Genomic DNA, 15,518 nt, shown 5'->3' with positions numbered 1-15,518 from the left:
GGAGCAAATGAAGTCAAGTGGTCAAAGGAGCCTTACCTTCATAACAGTGAAGAGGGATTGATAGTGAACTGAGTGGAACTGTAATACAATTGATAAATACATCTTCTGGCCTGCTGCAGTGAGTTTCTTCAGCTGTATCTGTACAGTTAAACTAAACATGGCTAGGACATGAAGTGAGTACCTGCACATCATAATCTGTAGCGTGAAACCATTACCATGATTTTGGGCATAGTTTTGTCCTGGGCTTACTAGTACTCTCCCAGACAACATTCAGTCATGGTCTGGGAATCAGCACAAGCCAAGGGCCATACCGAACAAGCTATTTGGTTGTGGCTACGCTGTTTTAGAGAATTAGAGAGTTCATCTTACAGACATAAGCCAAGCTGTTGCAGAGAACACCTTTTTTAAATTTACATGTTTAAGTGCAACATTAGGGTCCTCATCCTGAGATGAATCCACTTGTCTCCATCTCACAGCAGAAGTGTCTATGATCTTCACTTTCAGGTGTGATGAGATGGAGCAAGGTGTCTAGTAACTAACTTCAGAATTAGCTATGACTCAAGACCAAACATGCTATGCTGCCAGCTCATGCAATCTGAACATGGTCTATGTTCCTCAAAGGAATGGTCAAAAAATCAGGAGTACCTCAGATGTGTTTCTCACCTCCCTCCCTCCATTCAGGCATATCTGTCTTTACCTCTCCCCAGGCATGCCATCTTGCCACACTCCCCCAGATGCACCTGCCTCACCCTCATCTTCTTGTCCCTGAAGAGTAGTTTGTGGCCTGTTTCATTCAGCTCCAGCCAATCAATCTTGCTGTCATGGCTGGTAGTGCCAGCGCTGTAGCCATCAACAAGGTCCACTTGGGAAGGAAAGAAAGAAGAGAGTGTAAGTACCTACTGTGCCCCAAAGTGCTGAACATTCAATGCTTTCCCATGGGGATCAGGTGCCTGGGACCTAATTAGGGCAGGACCTGCTGGCAAACACTCTGTGACATGAAAAGCAGACTGCAGTGACTTATCTTGATGCCTTATCAACAGCAGTAACTCTCTCCACCCTTCTGTGAGCGTGCACAAATCACAGGCAGTGCAGGCAGCAATATCATCATGCTGAACTGCACAGAATCTCAGGTCCAGGACACAGTCACAGCCACCCCACAGCTGTGTCCACACCAGACACCCAGCCTGCCAAAAGCAGGGCAGCCTGGTCCCTAGTGGTCTGCTGCCAGGCAGAGTGAACACAAAGTGGGGCTTCAGGAATCTGCTGCTTGGTAGAGTGAATGCAAAGAGGGCCTTCAGGGATATGCTGCCTGCCACAGAAAATACAAAGGAATCAGGAAGGCTGGCAAAATACAGCAGAGGGAGGTTTATATTCACCTGTTGCTACAGTCTTGATGTCTATCAGATAAGCCAGTCTCTTGTTCTCCTTCACGCCTCTCTGCTGTCTCTCATTGATACGGACACTATTATTTGAAGGGAATGATGACCGTTACCTTTACTACTCTCCAAATTCACACGACTGAATCACGTAGTCCCTCCCAGACTTACCCCCAGTTTCCCCAAACACATGGAGCCTCTTGCAGTTCTCTGACCTGTGACTCTTGCACAGTACCTACGGCTGCCTCAAATGAGAACAAACCTTTCTGATTCACAGCTTCACTCTGGAAGCTGCCCCTCTGGAACCAGGGGCCCCAGTAGCAAATCAGTTATGCTGCTTCCACCTCTGAGCAGCCCATGATCCTCCCTTCTCTCAAATCAGAAAATGGAATATGGTATTTCAGGGGGACAGAGGAGGTCCTACTGGTATCTAGAGTCCCTGATAATGATGTACTAGGACCAGCTGGATGCAGAGATGTCTGAGTACATGCACAGGAGGTCCTTCTTCAGCAATAGGCAAGTCAGGCTTCAATAAGCATGTATCAGAGGAAAATGGTCTCTTGTGTTTCTACAACTTTACCATTAGGTAAACCGAGCAATTAAACCCCACCACTGGTCACTATTAGAAGCAGATTACTCAGGTCCCAGCGTCTGGGGGCCGTGTTCTACAGAGTGGGACACTTCCAAGTGTATATATCTGAGGTCACTCTCACAAAATGCCTGTACTGCCCACACAGGCAGGTGGGACACTTACCTGACAAGATGAGGGTTCATGAACTCTGTGCGGACAGACCCCAGGATGTCATTGCTTCCATATTCCACCAGTGTCAGCTCTCCAGCATTAAAGATCATGCAGACCTGAAGGTGAGAAGGGAGTACACTCTTACAGAAAAGCCAGGTAAGCACACATACCTACCAGTGAGGTGTGCAGAAAAGAACTCTGCTGCACACAAGTCTGAATTCAAACCCTCTGGGATGAGTAAGGAATTGTCCTTGGCTTCCTGTTGTGGCTGCCAGCTTTTCCTCAGAGTTGGCAATTTTATTTCTGGCCCTATCAGTCCTGCAGGAGCCAAGCTGTCACCCTGACAGCTGTATTCCATACCTCTAACATCCTCTGGCTGTTGCTTTTTTATTGCTCCTCTCTCCTATAGGGTTATGACTTGTATAACTTGACAGTCCCCACACTGAGTTTGTTCTGTACCTGGCATGTGGAAAAGGCAATTATGGGGAGGAATCATATCAGGATCTGCATGGAGAGGGTAAGTCCAGGAAACTGCTGAGAAACAGGATTTTCCAGAAGTGCAGTTGACACTTTCTCTGCCTGTGCACACACTGCTTTACTCACCATTCATGGGTAGCATCCTGTCCCATTCAACTTACGTTCTCATTGTCAAAGAAGAACTTCTCATTCCCTCCAGATCCTTGCCAGGCTACCTACAAAGCAATGGCATGGAGTGAGCAAATGCCAGGCTGACAGCTCCTGCAGGGGACCAGGTTGCAGGCATTGTGGTCTACTGTCCAGCTCTCAACTGCCATAACAGATAGCAAGAATTACACTGCAGAAGGGATCATGTTCCAGCACTTCAGCTGTCAACACTGTTGTTCAGTCATTCCCATCTTGCAAGTTCCTCACTTCCCTCTCCTTTTTTTAACCTCTGCTTCAGATTCCTGTTCTCTTTGTGTAGTATCTTATTGCGTTCTGGACAAGAGGACTTTATGTGACCAATGTACTCCCTCTAGCCTATTCTTTGAGAGGCGCTTCTCCACCTTCCTCAGACTTACTTTATTATAAAAAGCACCCCCAACAGCCTCTTTGCCTCCATAAATCTTTTCCACAGAATCAGTGCTACCATTTGTGGGGGCAGAATCTTGTACATGTAGCTGAAACCTTTCTTTCTTGGGGTAATGTTAGCAATGACTGATCAGCATAGTGCCAGTGGGGGACCAGCTGATTCAAAATTTGAGAAGAGCACTGGATAATGCAATAGTTACTGTGATGACAACAGGCAAGTGGTCAGAGAGGCAGAAAACTGAAAGCCAACGCTGCAGCTGTCCTTTTCCGTTCTTGAGCAAGAGCTCCAAGTCACTACTTCAAAAAAACTCCAGTGAGACTGCAAGATGGTAAATGACTACTCACAACCCTATTCTTTATAAGAAGTGAAAGAAAAACCCCTCTGTGCAGTATGATGTAGAGAAACCTGGGAGATTTAGTCTGGGCAGATTTTCAGTTGGATTACCAAGCATCAGTATCCTCCAACTCAAATCTGTAGTCAGGATCTCCTGCTCCCAGCTAGATTGATTAGCACACCATTAGCCTGATTAAAAGTACATGATACCTGTGTGAACAAAGCAAATACATCCTGAAGCCTATTTAATACTTTTATCAGACACTAACCTACTGCCCACATTCTCCAGGCTTGGCACATAGGCTCAGCACTCAGTGCACTGTGAGTCTTGTATGAATTGTTTGGTACCAGAAATGGTACTGGCATAAGCTGTGGTACTGCAGTCATGAATGCTTTTTCTGAATTGTTTTTTTTTTTTAAAAAATACACTAAGATTCATATATTCAGATTTGGAATGTATGTATGTACAGCATCCAGTTTTGGGCCCCTCAGTACAAGAAAGACATTGATAAACTGAATCAAGTTCAGCAGAATGCCATCAAGATGGTTGGGGTTGAAGTACATGCACTACACTATGAAGAGGGGCTGAAGGAATTGGGCTTCTTCAGCCTGGAGAAAGGAAGGCTTAAGAGATCTCTAATAAGGTGATGCCAGGATTTTTTTGGCAGATGTACAGTGAAAGGGTGAGAAACAATCATAAATTAAAACAGAGATTCCAGTGAGACTTAGGAAAAAAGCTTGCCCCCTTGAGGACAGTAAAGCATTGGAACAGGGAACCAGAGAAACCGTGGGATCGCCATCCTTGAAGCTTTTCAAGACCAACCTGGCTAAAGCCCTGAGCCACATGTGAATTTAACGCTGACCTTCCTTTGGGTAGGAAGTTTGGTAAGAGACCTCCCAAGGTCCCTTCCAATCTGAATTATTCTATAATTCTTTGAAAATAAATGTATTGTTCCCATGCAGAAAACATATCCTTTGAGTTACAAAGCTAAGCATTTGACACTCGGGAAATGCCACAGATTTTCCAGTACCTCACTGAGCTTGTTGGAGCTGATGTCACCCAGCAGTAATGTGTCTGAGGTATGGGCCACCAGATATCTGTCTTTCCCTAAGATCTTCACCTCATCAATCTCATAACCATACTGGGATTTCAACACAACTCGACTTCCTGTTGAGAGGTTCTTCACAATGACCTAGAGATAGTGGGAAAAAGCAATATGAGGCCCTCTTTCCATGCACAGAGGAAGAACACAGACTTCTTGACCCATGGAAGATTATGCAACAGATGATATTTGGATATTTAGATGTCTCCTCACATTATTTCACTCTGCTTTTTAAAGAAACCTTACCATTCCTTTTGTATGGGATGACAACTGTAGTAGAAGTGTGAGATCCTCACCCTCCATTTAGAAGTTTCTAGCCTAATTGGAGGACTACTCAGGCCCCCAAGGATGAGTCACTCTCTGAGAGTCCTGCTCTCTCTCCACTGACTACAGAGGGGTGCCTAGACTGCTAGCTCACCCTTACTACCTGATTTTGAGCCAGGTAAAGTTGGCTGAAATTAAACCACTTAAGGAGGCTGCACCTGGCATGGAGGTACCCCACATAAATTCACAAGGTAGGAATAGACTCCATTGTCTTTGCTCCTAGCCAATTTCCACCCAGCCTTGACCTTGTCCCTGGAATATTCCCTATGCCTTTCCCGACAAGTTGCTATGAACAAACCATAGGTGCAGATGTGTACCTAAAATACTTTGGCAATTTGCTGTGCCAATTTTGGTGCGTATTTTTCAAGGCAGTGTAACTGCTTTAAAGGGAGGAGGGAATGAGGTAAATGGACTCAGAGAAATACACCATCACTCCCAACTCTTTCAAGTAGTTTTATTGGGGGTGAAGCTAATGACTGTACAGAATTTACAAGGTTCCCTCAGCTGATTACAAGGAATCTGAATGATTGGGCCAAGGACTGGAGACAGATGATGGACAGGAAAGAAGCTGATGGCACCAAGAACTCCACATATGTCTAGTTTTAGTAAGTATCCCATTTTTATCAAGAGACATTACCTCATTGGATATTCTCTTACCTGGCTTGGTCCTACATATGTAATTTCAAATTTATTTTTGTAAATGCTTCTGCGAAGGCAGCAGTCAAATTGTTCAACTCCTCCACACAGAGTGCCCTGGGAAAACAAACACATTACACACAGTCAGTCAATTCTGTTAAGGAGACATATTCCAGACCCTACTTACATGAAGAGGATCAGAGGTGAGACAGAAATCCACAGGTCTTGGCTGCTCTGGGGAACAAGGCTCAAGCCCCCAGATGCATGAGGACCAGCCCTATCTTGACTTTCTTGAGAGAACAGAAAGATTGAGAAATTCTCAGAGAAACAGAGCTTACCAAATACTGCCACGTACATGGCAGAGCAAGAGGAGGGGTTAAACATTACCTTTATCGTCATCTTTCCCAGTATCTCCCTCTATTTCCCACTTCTCCCTCTCCCAGCCTCCCAAGCTCTCCTCCCTTCCAGCAGAATCCTTTCCTTTCACCCATTCCTTTCACTGCTCTCCTATTCCTTAGTCCCTTCCCCTTCTCTGCAAGTAATCGTTCACATGTTCAATTAATTATCTATCAGAAAATATTTCAAGGATTCTTGATTTTGTTGAACATAAAAAGATGCAAAAACTACTACAGAAAAGTTGTAAATGGCAACCGTCCTAAGTAATTTAAGTGCTTTAAAGAGTTATTCAACTTAATACAGAAAGATTTGCAGAAAGGTTAATTTAAAAAGCTTTAAAGAATTATTTAACTTAATAGAGAAAGGCAGATCAAGGCTCAGTGACTGAAAGTAGAAGAAAGACAACTCTGAACTGAAAACATAGCACATAAACATAGAGTATAAGATCAGTTTTTATACTGCTTCTCACAGGTGCTCAGAGGAAAGAATGCTCATGAGGCTGCTCTAGAGAAGCTATGCTGACCTTATTATGCTTCTGTGAAAAAAGGACTGCTGCTGCCAATGAGCCATTACACAATCGTCCATGATATTTTCCAGGTTCATACTCTGCACACTGCACATCTGACTGCAGCACTGTCCCTTGCACAAGGTCTCAGCCTAGGCACCTTGCATTGCACTCCTAGGTGATAGTGTGACCGCTCTCATAAGTCCTCCCTGTATCACATCACTTTGTTCTCAGGAGCATGCACAAGACTGTGCCTGGTGTGTGACTCATGGGCTCAAAGTTACTGACTGATGATACAAACCGCACAGATCCGTGAACCATCCCTCTTCCATGCTAAAGCTGTAATGGTGTACAGGTGAGCAATTTCTTTGGGTTTGCCTTCCTCCCAGGCACTGCGGCGTGGGCTCCAGTTCAAAACCCTTAACCTGTGAGAAGAGATGAGAAACCAGAGATATGAAGAACTGTGTATGGTTGAAGAAGAAAGCACTATAAAGAGGAGACTTTACCATCAGGCACCATACCTATCATAGCTGCCAATGACGACAGACTGGCCGCCAGGACTGGCAGCTGCTGTGGTGAATTCCTTCTCTGATGAGTCCCGGCTATAGTCAAAGGTTTGAATCACATTGCCCTCCTTCCCATAAGCTACAATCTTCTTATCGCAGCCTGCAGCCACAATGCTGTTGGAAGCCCAGGCGAGGGCATAAGGAGGACAGGGATGCGTCGCCAACTTACCCTACATTAGACAAGAAAGAACATCCTGAAAACGTGAATGGCTCTAGCCCCCAACTGGCCTCTGTATTCAGCTATCATAACGAGACCAGTGTGAGGCCCTTTTGTAAAGTCAAGTCAAAGTCAAGTTGCTTTGTCTGCCTGCCCCAGTCTGTAAACAGAAACCAGAACTGAGAGATGCATCAACTATTCCATTCATTTAACTAGGAGAGAAGATTCCTGATGCCAGTAAAAAGACCAGTACCATTAACTAGAATGGGATGCACTCTTAACATAGCAGAGTATATATGGGCCTTCAGGATATCATGCTAGAGCAGACATGCTCAAACTGCTTCAGTTGGAGAGAAAAGATCTGAGTGAGAATATCATTCCCTCACCACAGCCTGAAGCACAGAGACTACTCCTTTTAGGGAGGAGCAGGACACTCTGGAGAAATGCTGGGTGCCTAGAGTACCCTGTCTGCAGACAGAGTGTGAACTTGGGATTCAAAGTTAACTGGCATAACTATACATTGCTTAGTGAGAAGACAACAATAGCTATTCCCTGGAACCCTACCCATTCAAACATCATTCTCCTGGACACTCTAACATCAGATCTTCCAGACACTTGAAAAGCGTTACGTCTCATACACAAAAACATAACTTCCCCTCTTACCACCACACTCAGTGTATTTCAAAGCATCTAGTCACTCTTCTGTCTTCATCAATGCTCCGAAAAACCTATGCTAGCAAGCACAGACTATAGCTCCTCTCCAGACTTGCACTCCCTCCATGGCCTGATCCTTTTCCAGAGCTCTTGAGCTGGGGAGTAGGCTGTGCAAACAGGAATTTTGCTCATTGAAGAAGGATCTTTGATACCTGTGATTCACCTGAGCCCTCATCATCAAAGAAGAAGCGTACTATGGTTCCATCTGCATGGCCAGACAGGATTCCCTTCCCTGACACACTGCAAAGAAACACAGACAGGATGATGCAACATTGCAGTAAGACTTGCACCTTTGTTTTCATATCCCTGCCCAGAGGAGCCAGTCCCAGGGTCATCGCTGATGTTCCTCATCAAAGGAACTTTCACCAAAGACAAGCTGGGTGATGAACACGAGAATACCTAGTACCTGTATCAGTGTCTGTAAAAACAAAGCAGACAAAAGTATGGAGAGTGGAAAGGTGAGTGGCCAGTTAAGTATCTTCATCATGTAAAATCACAATAACCAACTTTCTGTATTACTAAAACACAGAAAGGCTAAGTAACCTTAAGTGGAATAATGGCTATGCACACAACTTTTTATAGCAAGGTATATCAAACAACCCTTGCATTGGAACTGTTCCAGAGGTGATGCTGGATATTGTGATGCCAGGAATCCCTAAAAGCAACACAATTTAGAGAAAAACCATCTGAACAAACACTCCAGGCCTATGTCCATGTCCATTATTTGTAGCATTAATATCTTGGGTAATTCTTGACACAAGCAGGGAGAAGAGAGCAAGGAAGAGGAAACAGGCCTAACGCAATGTACCCAGAAAGAACACTTTTTAATGGTGATTCAAGTAAAGAATACAAATTCTATGAACACTGTAACAATCCAGGAAGCATACATCTGCCTTCTGTTGATTGCAATCCCAGATTTGTCATTGATACCATAACAATAACAGCATGAGCTGTGCTTAGAAATAAAATAAGGGGAGGGGGGAACTGGGGGAGGAGGAGAGAAGGGGAAGCAGGGAAGAGATGTGGGGGAAGGGGAGGGTGAAGAGAGAAGAAGAGAGAGAGAGGAAATAGAAACCCTCTGGAATAGAGGCAAAGACAGACAGACTTTGGAGGGATTTCTCAGCAGTAGGAAGTCAGAGTCCTAGACTAGCTTTAGTTTTTTTAAATTTATTTAGCACTCAAAAAACAGAATAACATCATTTAGTGAAAATCCCACTGCTAGGACCATGACATATCTTAAATTTTTTAGGTAAAGGAAACCAAAGTAGTTAAAATGAAATCTAATTAAAATAATTTAAAATTGCATGTTTCTAATTATAGCCTAGTCACAGTTTTATATGGCAGAATATTTTTACTTTTTTTAGTCCTTAAACTTGACTAATGTTAGTAATTAGCTAGATGAAGCTGACAAATTTAATCTTTATAAAGTCATGGATTCAAATAAATCAATGTATGTAAGTAATCTCAAGGGGACTTGCATCCTGAAATGTGTTTGACGGACAACCAAACTGCATGGGCCAGTATGGAATAGGCAGGTATGAAATTTTAGGAAGGAATTCCTTCTGGGAAGCACAGTATTTTATTATCTTGACAAGGAACTGGCAGCAGAAAGACACTCTGGCAACCTCCCATACTGCCACCAGTTATGCCAGGGCCAATAGCGGGTAGGAGACTGAGCCAAAGCAGTTGTGGGCTAAAGCAATGCCATACTCACTTGGAAGTTAGTGAGACCACATAGGAATCTGTCCCATAAATGGTGGAAGACTTGTTGTTCTTTGTATTTGCTAAACGAACCTGAGAAAGAGAATCTGATCAATGTTGCTTCTGTATGCAGAATGTGGATTTCCCTCAGTGTAATGTCCCCAGAGGTTTCCCAGTCCATGATCAGCACCAGAAATAACAGGAAGCTCATTGCTTTCCCGTAGGTTGGAGAAGAAGTGGAAAAGTTGGAGTCACACTTCCATATTTGTAGAAAGGCTCGGGAAAAGGACCAAGTGATCCAGTAGAACCTACAAGGACTAACTGGGAACCAGAACCAGAAAATTCAAGTCAGTGGTGTAATCCCTTTGTTGCTACTCTGTGCCCAGTGCCACATAGTAATGGCTCCTACCCTACAGCCCAGATGCTTGCAGGCCCTGGTAGCCCCTCCATGGAAAAGAAAATCAAGCAAATAACAAGTTTCTCTACCTTTCCTTCGGCAAGACCAAAGACAATGATATTCTCCGCTGGCCACGATAAGCAGGTCACAGCACTCTGCCAAGGAGGAGGTAAAAAGAGAGATAAGAGCTCCAACCTACTTAGAAAGCTTCTTGCCCCATTGCTACATAAGACAGCTCATGAACAGTAAGACCACTCAGACTAAGAAAGAGGAGAGATGGGGGCATTTGCACAGACCTTAGAGTAGGATTGAGGCCCTACACGCTGAAGCTTGAACTAGATAACAGTGAGCTGGGGTAAAGTAACAGGCTCAGAAGGGCTAAAGCAGGGCATCAAATTTATACCAGATGTGTTCAGTATAGATGCTCTTCTGAGAGGATTACTCACTGATCAGATGTGTGGCTTTCCACGTGCTATTGTTGAATGTACAAAAGCATGGCTATTTTAAAAGATTTTTTGCAACAAGTATAAAACATAGAAATAATTTGACTCTGCTAACTTCTGTAATAGATATGAGAATATTTGTACATTGGATTTTCATTTGATGAATCAGAAATAGTCTGTCTTTATATTTTTTAATTTACAAGCAAGATGTTTATCCAATGCTGCCAATTAGGTCAGGCAGAAACAGGTTCATTAAATCCAAACCAAAGGTATTCTCAAAATCTGAGGTGGGGGTCCGCATGAATAAAGCTGAGCATGAAACCCAACTGTTAGAGAGGGCCAAGAGAGTTAATGAAACCGTTTCACATTTGAACTGAAGAATTTCAGTCAATAAGAAAGCTGGTGTTCAGCACTGTGCCTCACTTGTCTCATCTGTTCCATTTTAAGCATCTGGGCCTGCTTTAGACATATATACAGCCTCATTTATTCATCTCACCTTCTATCCCCCACTCTTACCATTCACATCAGCAAACACAGCTACAATCAGATACCAAAATGTCCCTGGATACCTAAGCTGCTCATAATTTATATGTCCAACCAATGACCAAGACCCATTTTTTATTACACCTGTTTCCCAGACATCCGTATATTTCCCTCATTATCTGCCAGATGCTTATTTTCAGTCTAACACAACCACAAGCAGCCCACTGGTAGCTTAGAAACAAGCCTCACAAAGTGGTAATGTGCTCAGCTACCTGTGTAAAAAACTCAAACTTGCACATACTCATCCTGACCCTCTAGCAGAATGCCTTGCTTGCCAGCAGAGCAGAATAGCGTCACTGTATTCACAAGATGTATAAGAGTGCCCAACAGGTTTTGCAAATGGCAGGAGAGGGAAAGGGCTCAATAAATGATCTCTCATATTGACTGAACACACCAAAAATTTGTAAATATCAATACTTAGTTACAGGAGAAAACTGGACACAGTGGTAAGAAACCATACATACAGCATTAGAAAAAATAAAGGATTTATTATGATAGAAATGGTAGAAAAGGCATGGGGGAAATGAGAGAATAAGAAAAAAGACAAATGAACCACTACATTAAAAATACAAAAAACTGTACACATGCTGTGCACAGCATCTAAGTCTTGTGAGAGGCAAGCAGCCTCCCACCAGGCTGTTAGCCAGGTGCTGCAGCAAAGGAGAGCCAGAGGGGCAGGATGCTAGTCCTGCCAGCAGGCAGGCAGCAGGCAATAAACAACGAAAGTATTCTCCAGTGAGGCTACGGGTACCTACACCTGGGATAACCACAATGTTCAGCAAAGGGACAAGTGGACACCAAGCCCCTCTTGCTCTCTTTTCCTCATGACGCTCTATTCCAGTGTCATGACTACTCAGCGCAGCAGCTCAAACATAGAGAAACAAAGGCTGACCAACAGCTTTTTTCACTCATTGCCAGAGCAACAGAACTACATAGGATTCCCTCCTGCAGCCAGGCACGAGTGTTCAGAGAGGCTAGAGGGCCCTCCTAAGCTGCCCTAAGAGCAGCTGCTGTGGTGGGCCACGACCCAGCCCTGCGATGTAGGCTTTCAATAGAGAGGCTGAGGCTGCTCTTCACCTGAGAAGCAGCTTGAGAACGCCTGGCACAGAAACTCCAGCAGCTCCATAGGAGCAGCTCTGCCTACATCTTCTGGGGATTTGGCCCAGGAGGATGACTCCCCCTAACTGGTACTGGCTCCTTCAGGGATCTACATAGCAGAGAACTCCTCACAGAGAAAGTGGGGGTCATAGTGTGATGGCAACTGGATGGAAAACCTAAGGCAGCTGCTGGACATTTGCTCCTGAAGGTAAAAGAACTAGTCAGTGCACGGTATTTTCTCATACAGATGGTTTTCTGTGCAAGGAATTTATAACACCTTTGCCTTTTCCAGATACTTACATCAACCTTAGGACTATCCTTGCCAGAGACCTACTGAGTAGAGTGCTCTCTGACACATGCAGGCAGAGCTAGGCACAAAGAAGGCCAAGGAGATAACCTGACTGAAATGATAAACCCGAGGTCTTTGAACATGTGTAAATTGTGCAGTTTGACTGAATTCTGCACACTTTACATTTTGGTTAATATGGAATCTTGGGGCTTTGATTTGCCAACCTGTGAAAAATAGCTGGGCTCAGAGTCTCTCCTATTTTTCCTTTTAACTCCCTTAAAACATTCTGTCCACTGATGCCTAAAGTAGTCCCCAAAGTTTTGTAATTGACTGCATTGATCATTCAGCAATTAATTACTGTGTTGTACCCAGGCATTATGAGGCCTCTGAAGCTTGGTGAGTAATACATGCCTCAAAATTTAGATATTATCTTAGGATCTACCTTTTGGAGATCAAGTACCACTGATAGTTTGGCCAAGTACACCCGTGAGTATGAGCAGAGAGGCAGCTAATTGTCTTTATCCTACATAAGCTGGAGAAAATGGAGTTAAACAGGAGTATGGGTCTCACCGTTTGGATGAACTTGTTGCATATCACTTTCTTGTCACCCCTGCAGAAAAAGGTAGACAAAAATGACTATCAGCAAAGCTAGTAATACTGCCCATTCTGGATACCTTACTGTTTGTATTCAGTCTGTTTTAGGATTGCCAAACACAAGCCATTTAAGTTTTGTACACTGTTCGACTATCACAAACCAACTTTAGGCAGAAAATGCAAAAAAAGCAACTTCTGAGCTCCAAAATTCTGGTGACCTGCCTTTCTGAGCACCTTCAGCACAACACATGCCAGCAAATGAGGCTGAAGTGAGGCAGGTGTGTGCCACAGTTCCACATCTATAAAAGAGGGGCAGGAGCATAGGCTTTACAGCTACAGCTCCACAGAAGTCTATGGGGCTGGATGGGATCCACCCAAGGGTAGCAAGGGAGCTGGGAGAAGTGCTCACCAAACCACTTTCAATCCTTTATCAGCAGTCCTAGCTAACCGGGGAGGTCCCAGTTGACTGGAGGTTGGCAAATGTGACGCACATCTACAGGAAGGGCTGGAAGGAGGATCCAGGGAACTACAGGCCTGTCCATCTGACCTCGGTGCCAGGGAAGGTTATGGAGCAGATCATCTTGAGTGCCATCACGCAGCACGTACAGGACAACCAGGCAATCAGGCCCAGTCAGCATGGGTTTGTGAAAGGCAGGTCCTGCTTGACTAACCTGATCTCCTCCTGTGACAAGGTGACCTGCTTAGTGGATGAGGGAAAGGCTGTGGATGTTGTCTACCAAGACTTTACTAAAGCCTTTGACACCATTTCCCACAACATTCTCCTGGAGAAACTGGCTGCTCATGGCTTGGACGGGCATATGCTTTGGTGGGTAAAAAAATTGGCTGGATGGCCAGGCCCAAAGAGTTGTGGTGAATGGAGCTAAATCCAGTTGGTGGCCGGTCACAAGTGGTGTTCCCCAGGGGTCAGTATTGGTGCCAGTTCTGTTTAATATCTTTATCAACAACCTGGACGAGGGGATCGAGGGGACCCTCAGTCAGTTTGCAGACGACACCAGGTTGGGCGGGAGTGTTGATCTGCTTGAGGGTAGGAAGCTCTACAGAGTGATCTGGACAGGCTGGATCGATGGGCCGAGGTCAGTTGTATGAGGTTCAACAAGGTCTTGCACCTGGGTCACAACAAATCCATGCAATGCTACAAGCTAGGGGAAGAGTGGCTGGAAAGCTGCCTGGTGGAAAAGGACCTGGGGGTATTGGTCAATAGGCAGCTGAATATGAGCTGACAGTGTGCCCAGGTGGCCAAGAAGGCCAATAGCATCCTGGCTTGTGTCAGAAACAGTGTGGCCAGCAGGACTAGGCAAGTGATCATCCCCCTGTACTTGGCACTGGTGAGGCCACACCTTGAATACTGTGTTCAGTTTTGGGCGCCTCACTACAAGAAGGACATTGAGGTGCTGGAGTGCGTCCAAAGAAGGGCAATGAAGCTGCTGAAGGGTCTAGAGAACAAGTCTGATGAGGAGCAGCTGAGGGAACTGGGGTTGTTTAGGCTGGAGAAAAGGAGACTCAGGGGAGACCTTATCACTCTCTACAACTGCCTGAAAGGAGGGTGTAGTGAGGTGGGGGTCCGTCTCTTCTCCCAGGTAACACACAATAGGACAAGAGGAAATGGCCTCAAGTTGCACCAGGGGAGGTTTAGACTGGATATTAGGAAATTTTACTTCACTGAAAGGGTTGTCCAGCATTGGAATAGGCTGCCCAGGGAAGTGGTTGAGTCACCATCCCTGGGGGGGTATTTAAAAGACATGTAGATGTGGTGCTTAGGGACATGGTGTAATGGTGGACTTGGCAGTGCTAGGTTAATGGTTGGACTTGATGATCTTAAAGGTCTTTTCCAACCTAAACAATTCTATGATTCTAAGCTCAGCTGGTGCATGCTCACAGGGCTCCCCAAGGGCTGTGTTCAAGGAAATCCTATCTGCTGCTCACCACAGAAACTTCTGAGTGACTCACTGCAGGTTAGATGATGCACAGCGTGTACTGGGCTGAGGAGCACTGAGCAGCAGGCCAGGACACTGATGCAGGTAGCACCAATGCCCAGAAAACACACTGTACGGCAGGAAGGAGAGTGCTGCCCCCTCCTCATGGGTGCAGCACTGGACACTTCACCACCAGACTTACCAATCCTCTCCAATCCTGTAGACATAGACAATGTTGTCCGTTTGGCCGATAGCTATTTTGGTGGAGTCCGGGGAGAAGGCCATGCCTTTGACCACGTAGCTTTTTCTGCCGTACTGTGGAGAGGATTGCATGTGAACCACAGCGGAGGGCTGGCCTGGGCCAAGCGCACTTGCCCGGCCCACAGACGACCGCGCCCCGCTGCAGCAGGCCCGGAGGCAGCAGGCCGGGCCCCGGGCCCTCACCTTGGCGTCGGCGGGCTTGGTGGAGAACTTGTCGCGCCGCTCGCCCTGCTCGTCGTACAGCAGCACCACCCTGTCCGCGGTGCACACGGCGAACCGGGCGCTGCTGGCCGACCAGGCCATGCAGGTCACCCGCGCGGTCCCGTCCTGCGGGGCACACAGCCTCAGCACCGCT

General features: G+C 45.5%; 1 protein-coding gene across 5 annotated transcripts in view; it reads right to left on the bottom strand.

The window, feature by feature from the left end:
• The window catches only part of IFT172 (intraflagellar transport 172), a 42,052-nt gene that overhangs the window by 26,071 nt on the left and 463 nt on the right, over positions 1–15,518 (bottom strand). For 4 of the 5 annotated variants that reach the window (XM_075497504.1, XM_075497505.1, XM_075497506.1 and 1 more), the window contains exons 2-15: positions 15,347–15,490; positions 15,105–15,217; positions 12,945–12,984; positions 10,091–10,156; positions 9,618–9,697; positions 8,056–8,143; positions 6,988–7,202; positions 6,768–6,891; positions 5,587–5,682; positions 4,534–4,695; positions 2,757–2,810; positions 2,131–2,234; positions 1,377–1,462; positions 750–862 (exon numbers count right to left, since the gene is read on the bottom strand). In XM_075497504.1, the coding sequence (XP_075353619.1) occupies positions 750–862; positions 1,377–1,462; positions 2,131–2,234; positions 2,757–2,810; positions 4,534–4,695; positions 5,587–5,682; positions 6,768–6,891; positions 6,988–7,202; positions 8,056–8,143; positions 9,618–9,697; positions 10,091–10,156; positions 12,945–12,984; positions 15,105–15,217; positions 15,347–15,490 (1,485 nt within the window). The remainder of the gene's footprint in view (positions 1–749; positions 863–1,376; positions 1,463–2,130; positions 2,235–2,756; positions 2,811–4,533; positions 4,696–5,586; positions 5,683–6,767; positions 6,892–6,987; positions 7,203–8,055; positions 8,144–9,617; positions 9,698–10,090; positions 10,157–12,944; positions 12,985–15,104; positions 15,218–15,346; positions 15,491–15,518) is intronic. The other variant, XM_075497509.1, reaches the window with a different exon arrangement.

The sequence above is a fragment of the Mycteria americana genome, chromosome 3, assembly GCF_035582795.1.
Source record: "Mycteria americana isolate JAX WOST 10 ecotype Jacksonville Zoo and Gardens chromosome 3, USCA_MyAme_1.0, whole genome shotgun sequence".
Classification (NCBI taxonomy): Eukaryota; Metazoa; Chordata; class Aves; order Ciconiiformes; family Ciconiidae; genus Mycteria; species Mycteria americana.
This window is presented reverse-complemented; position numbering and strand designations above follow the sequence as displayed.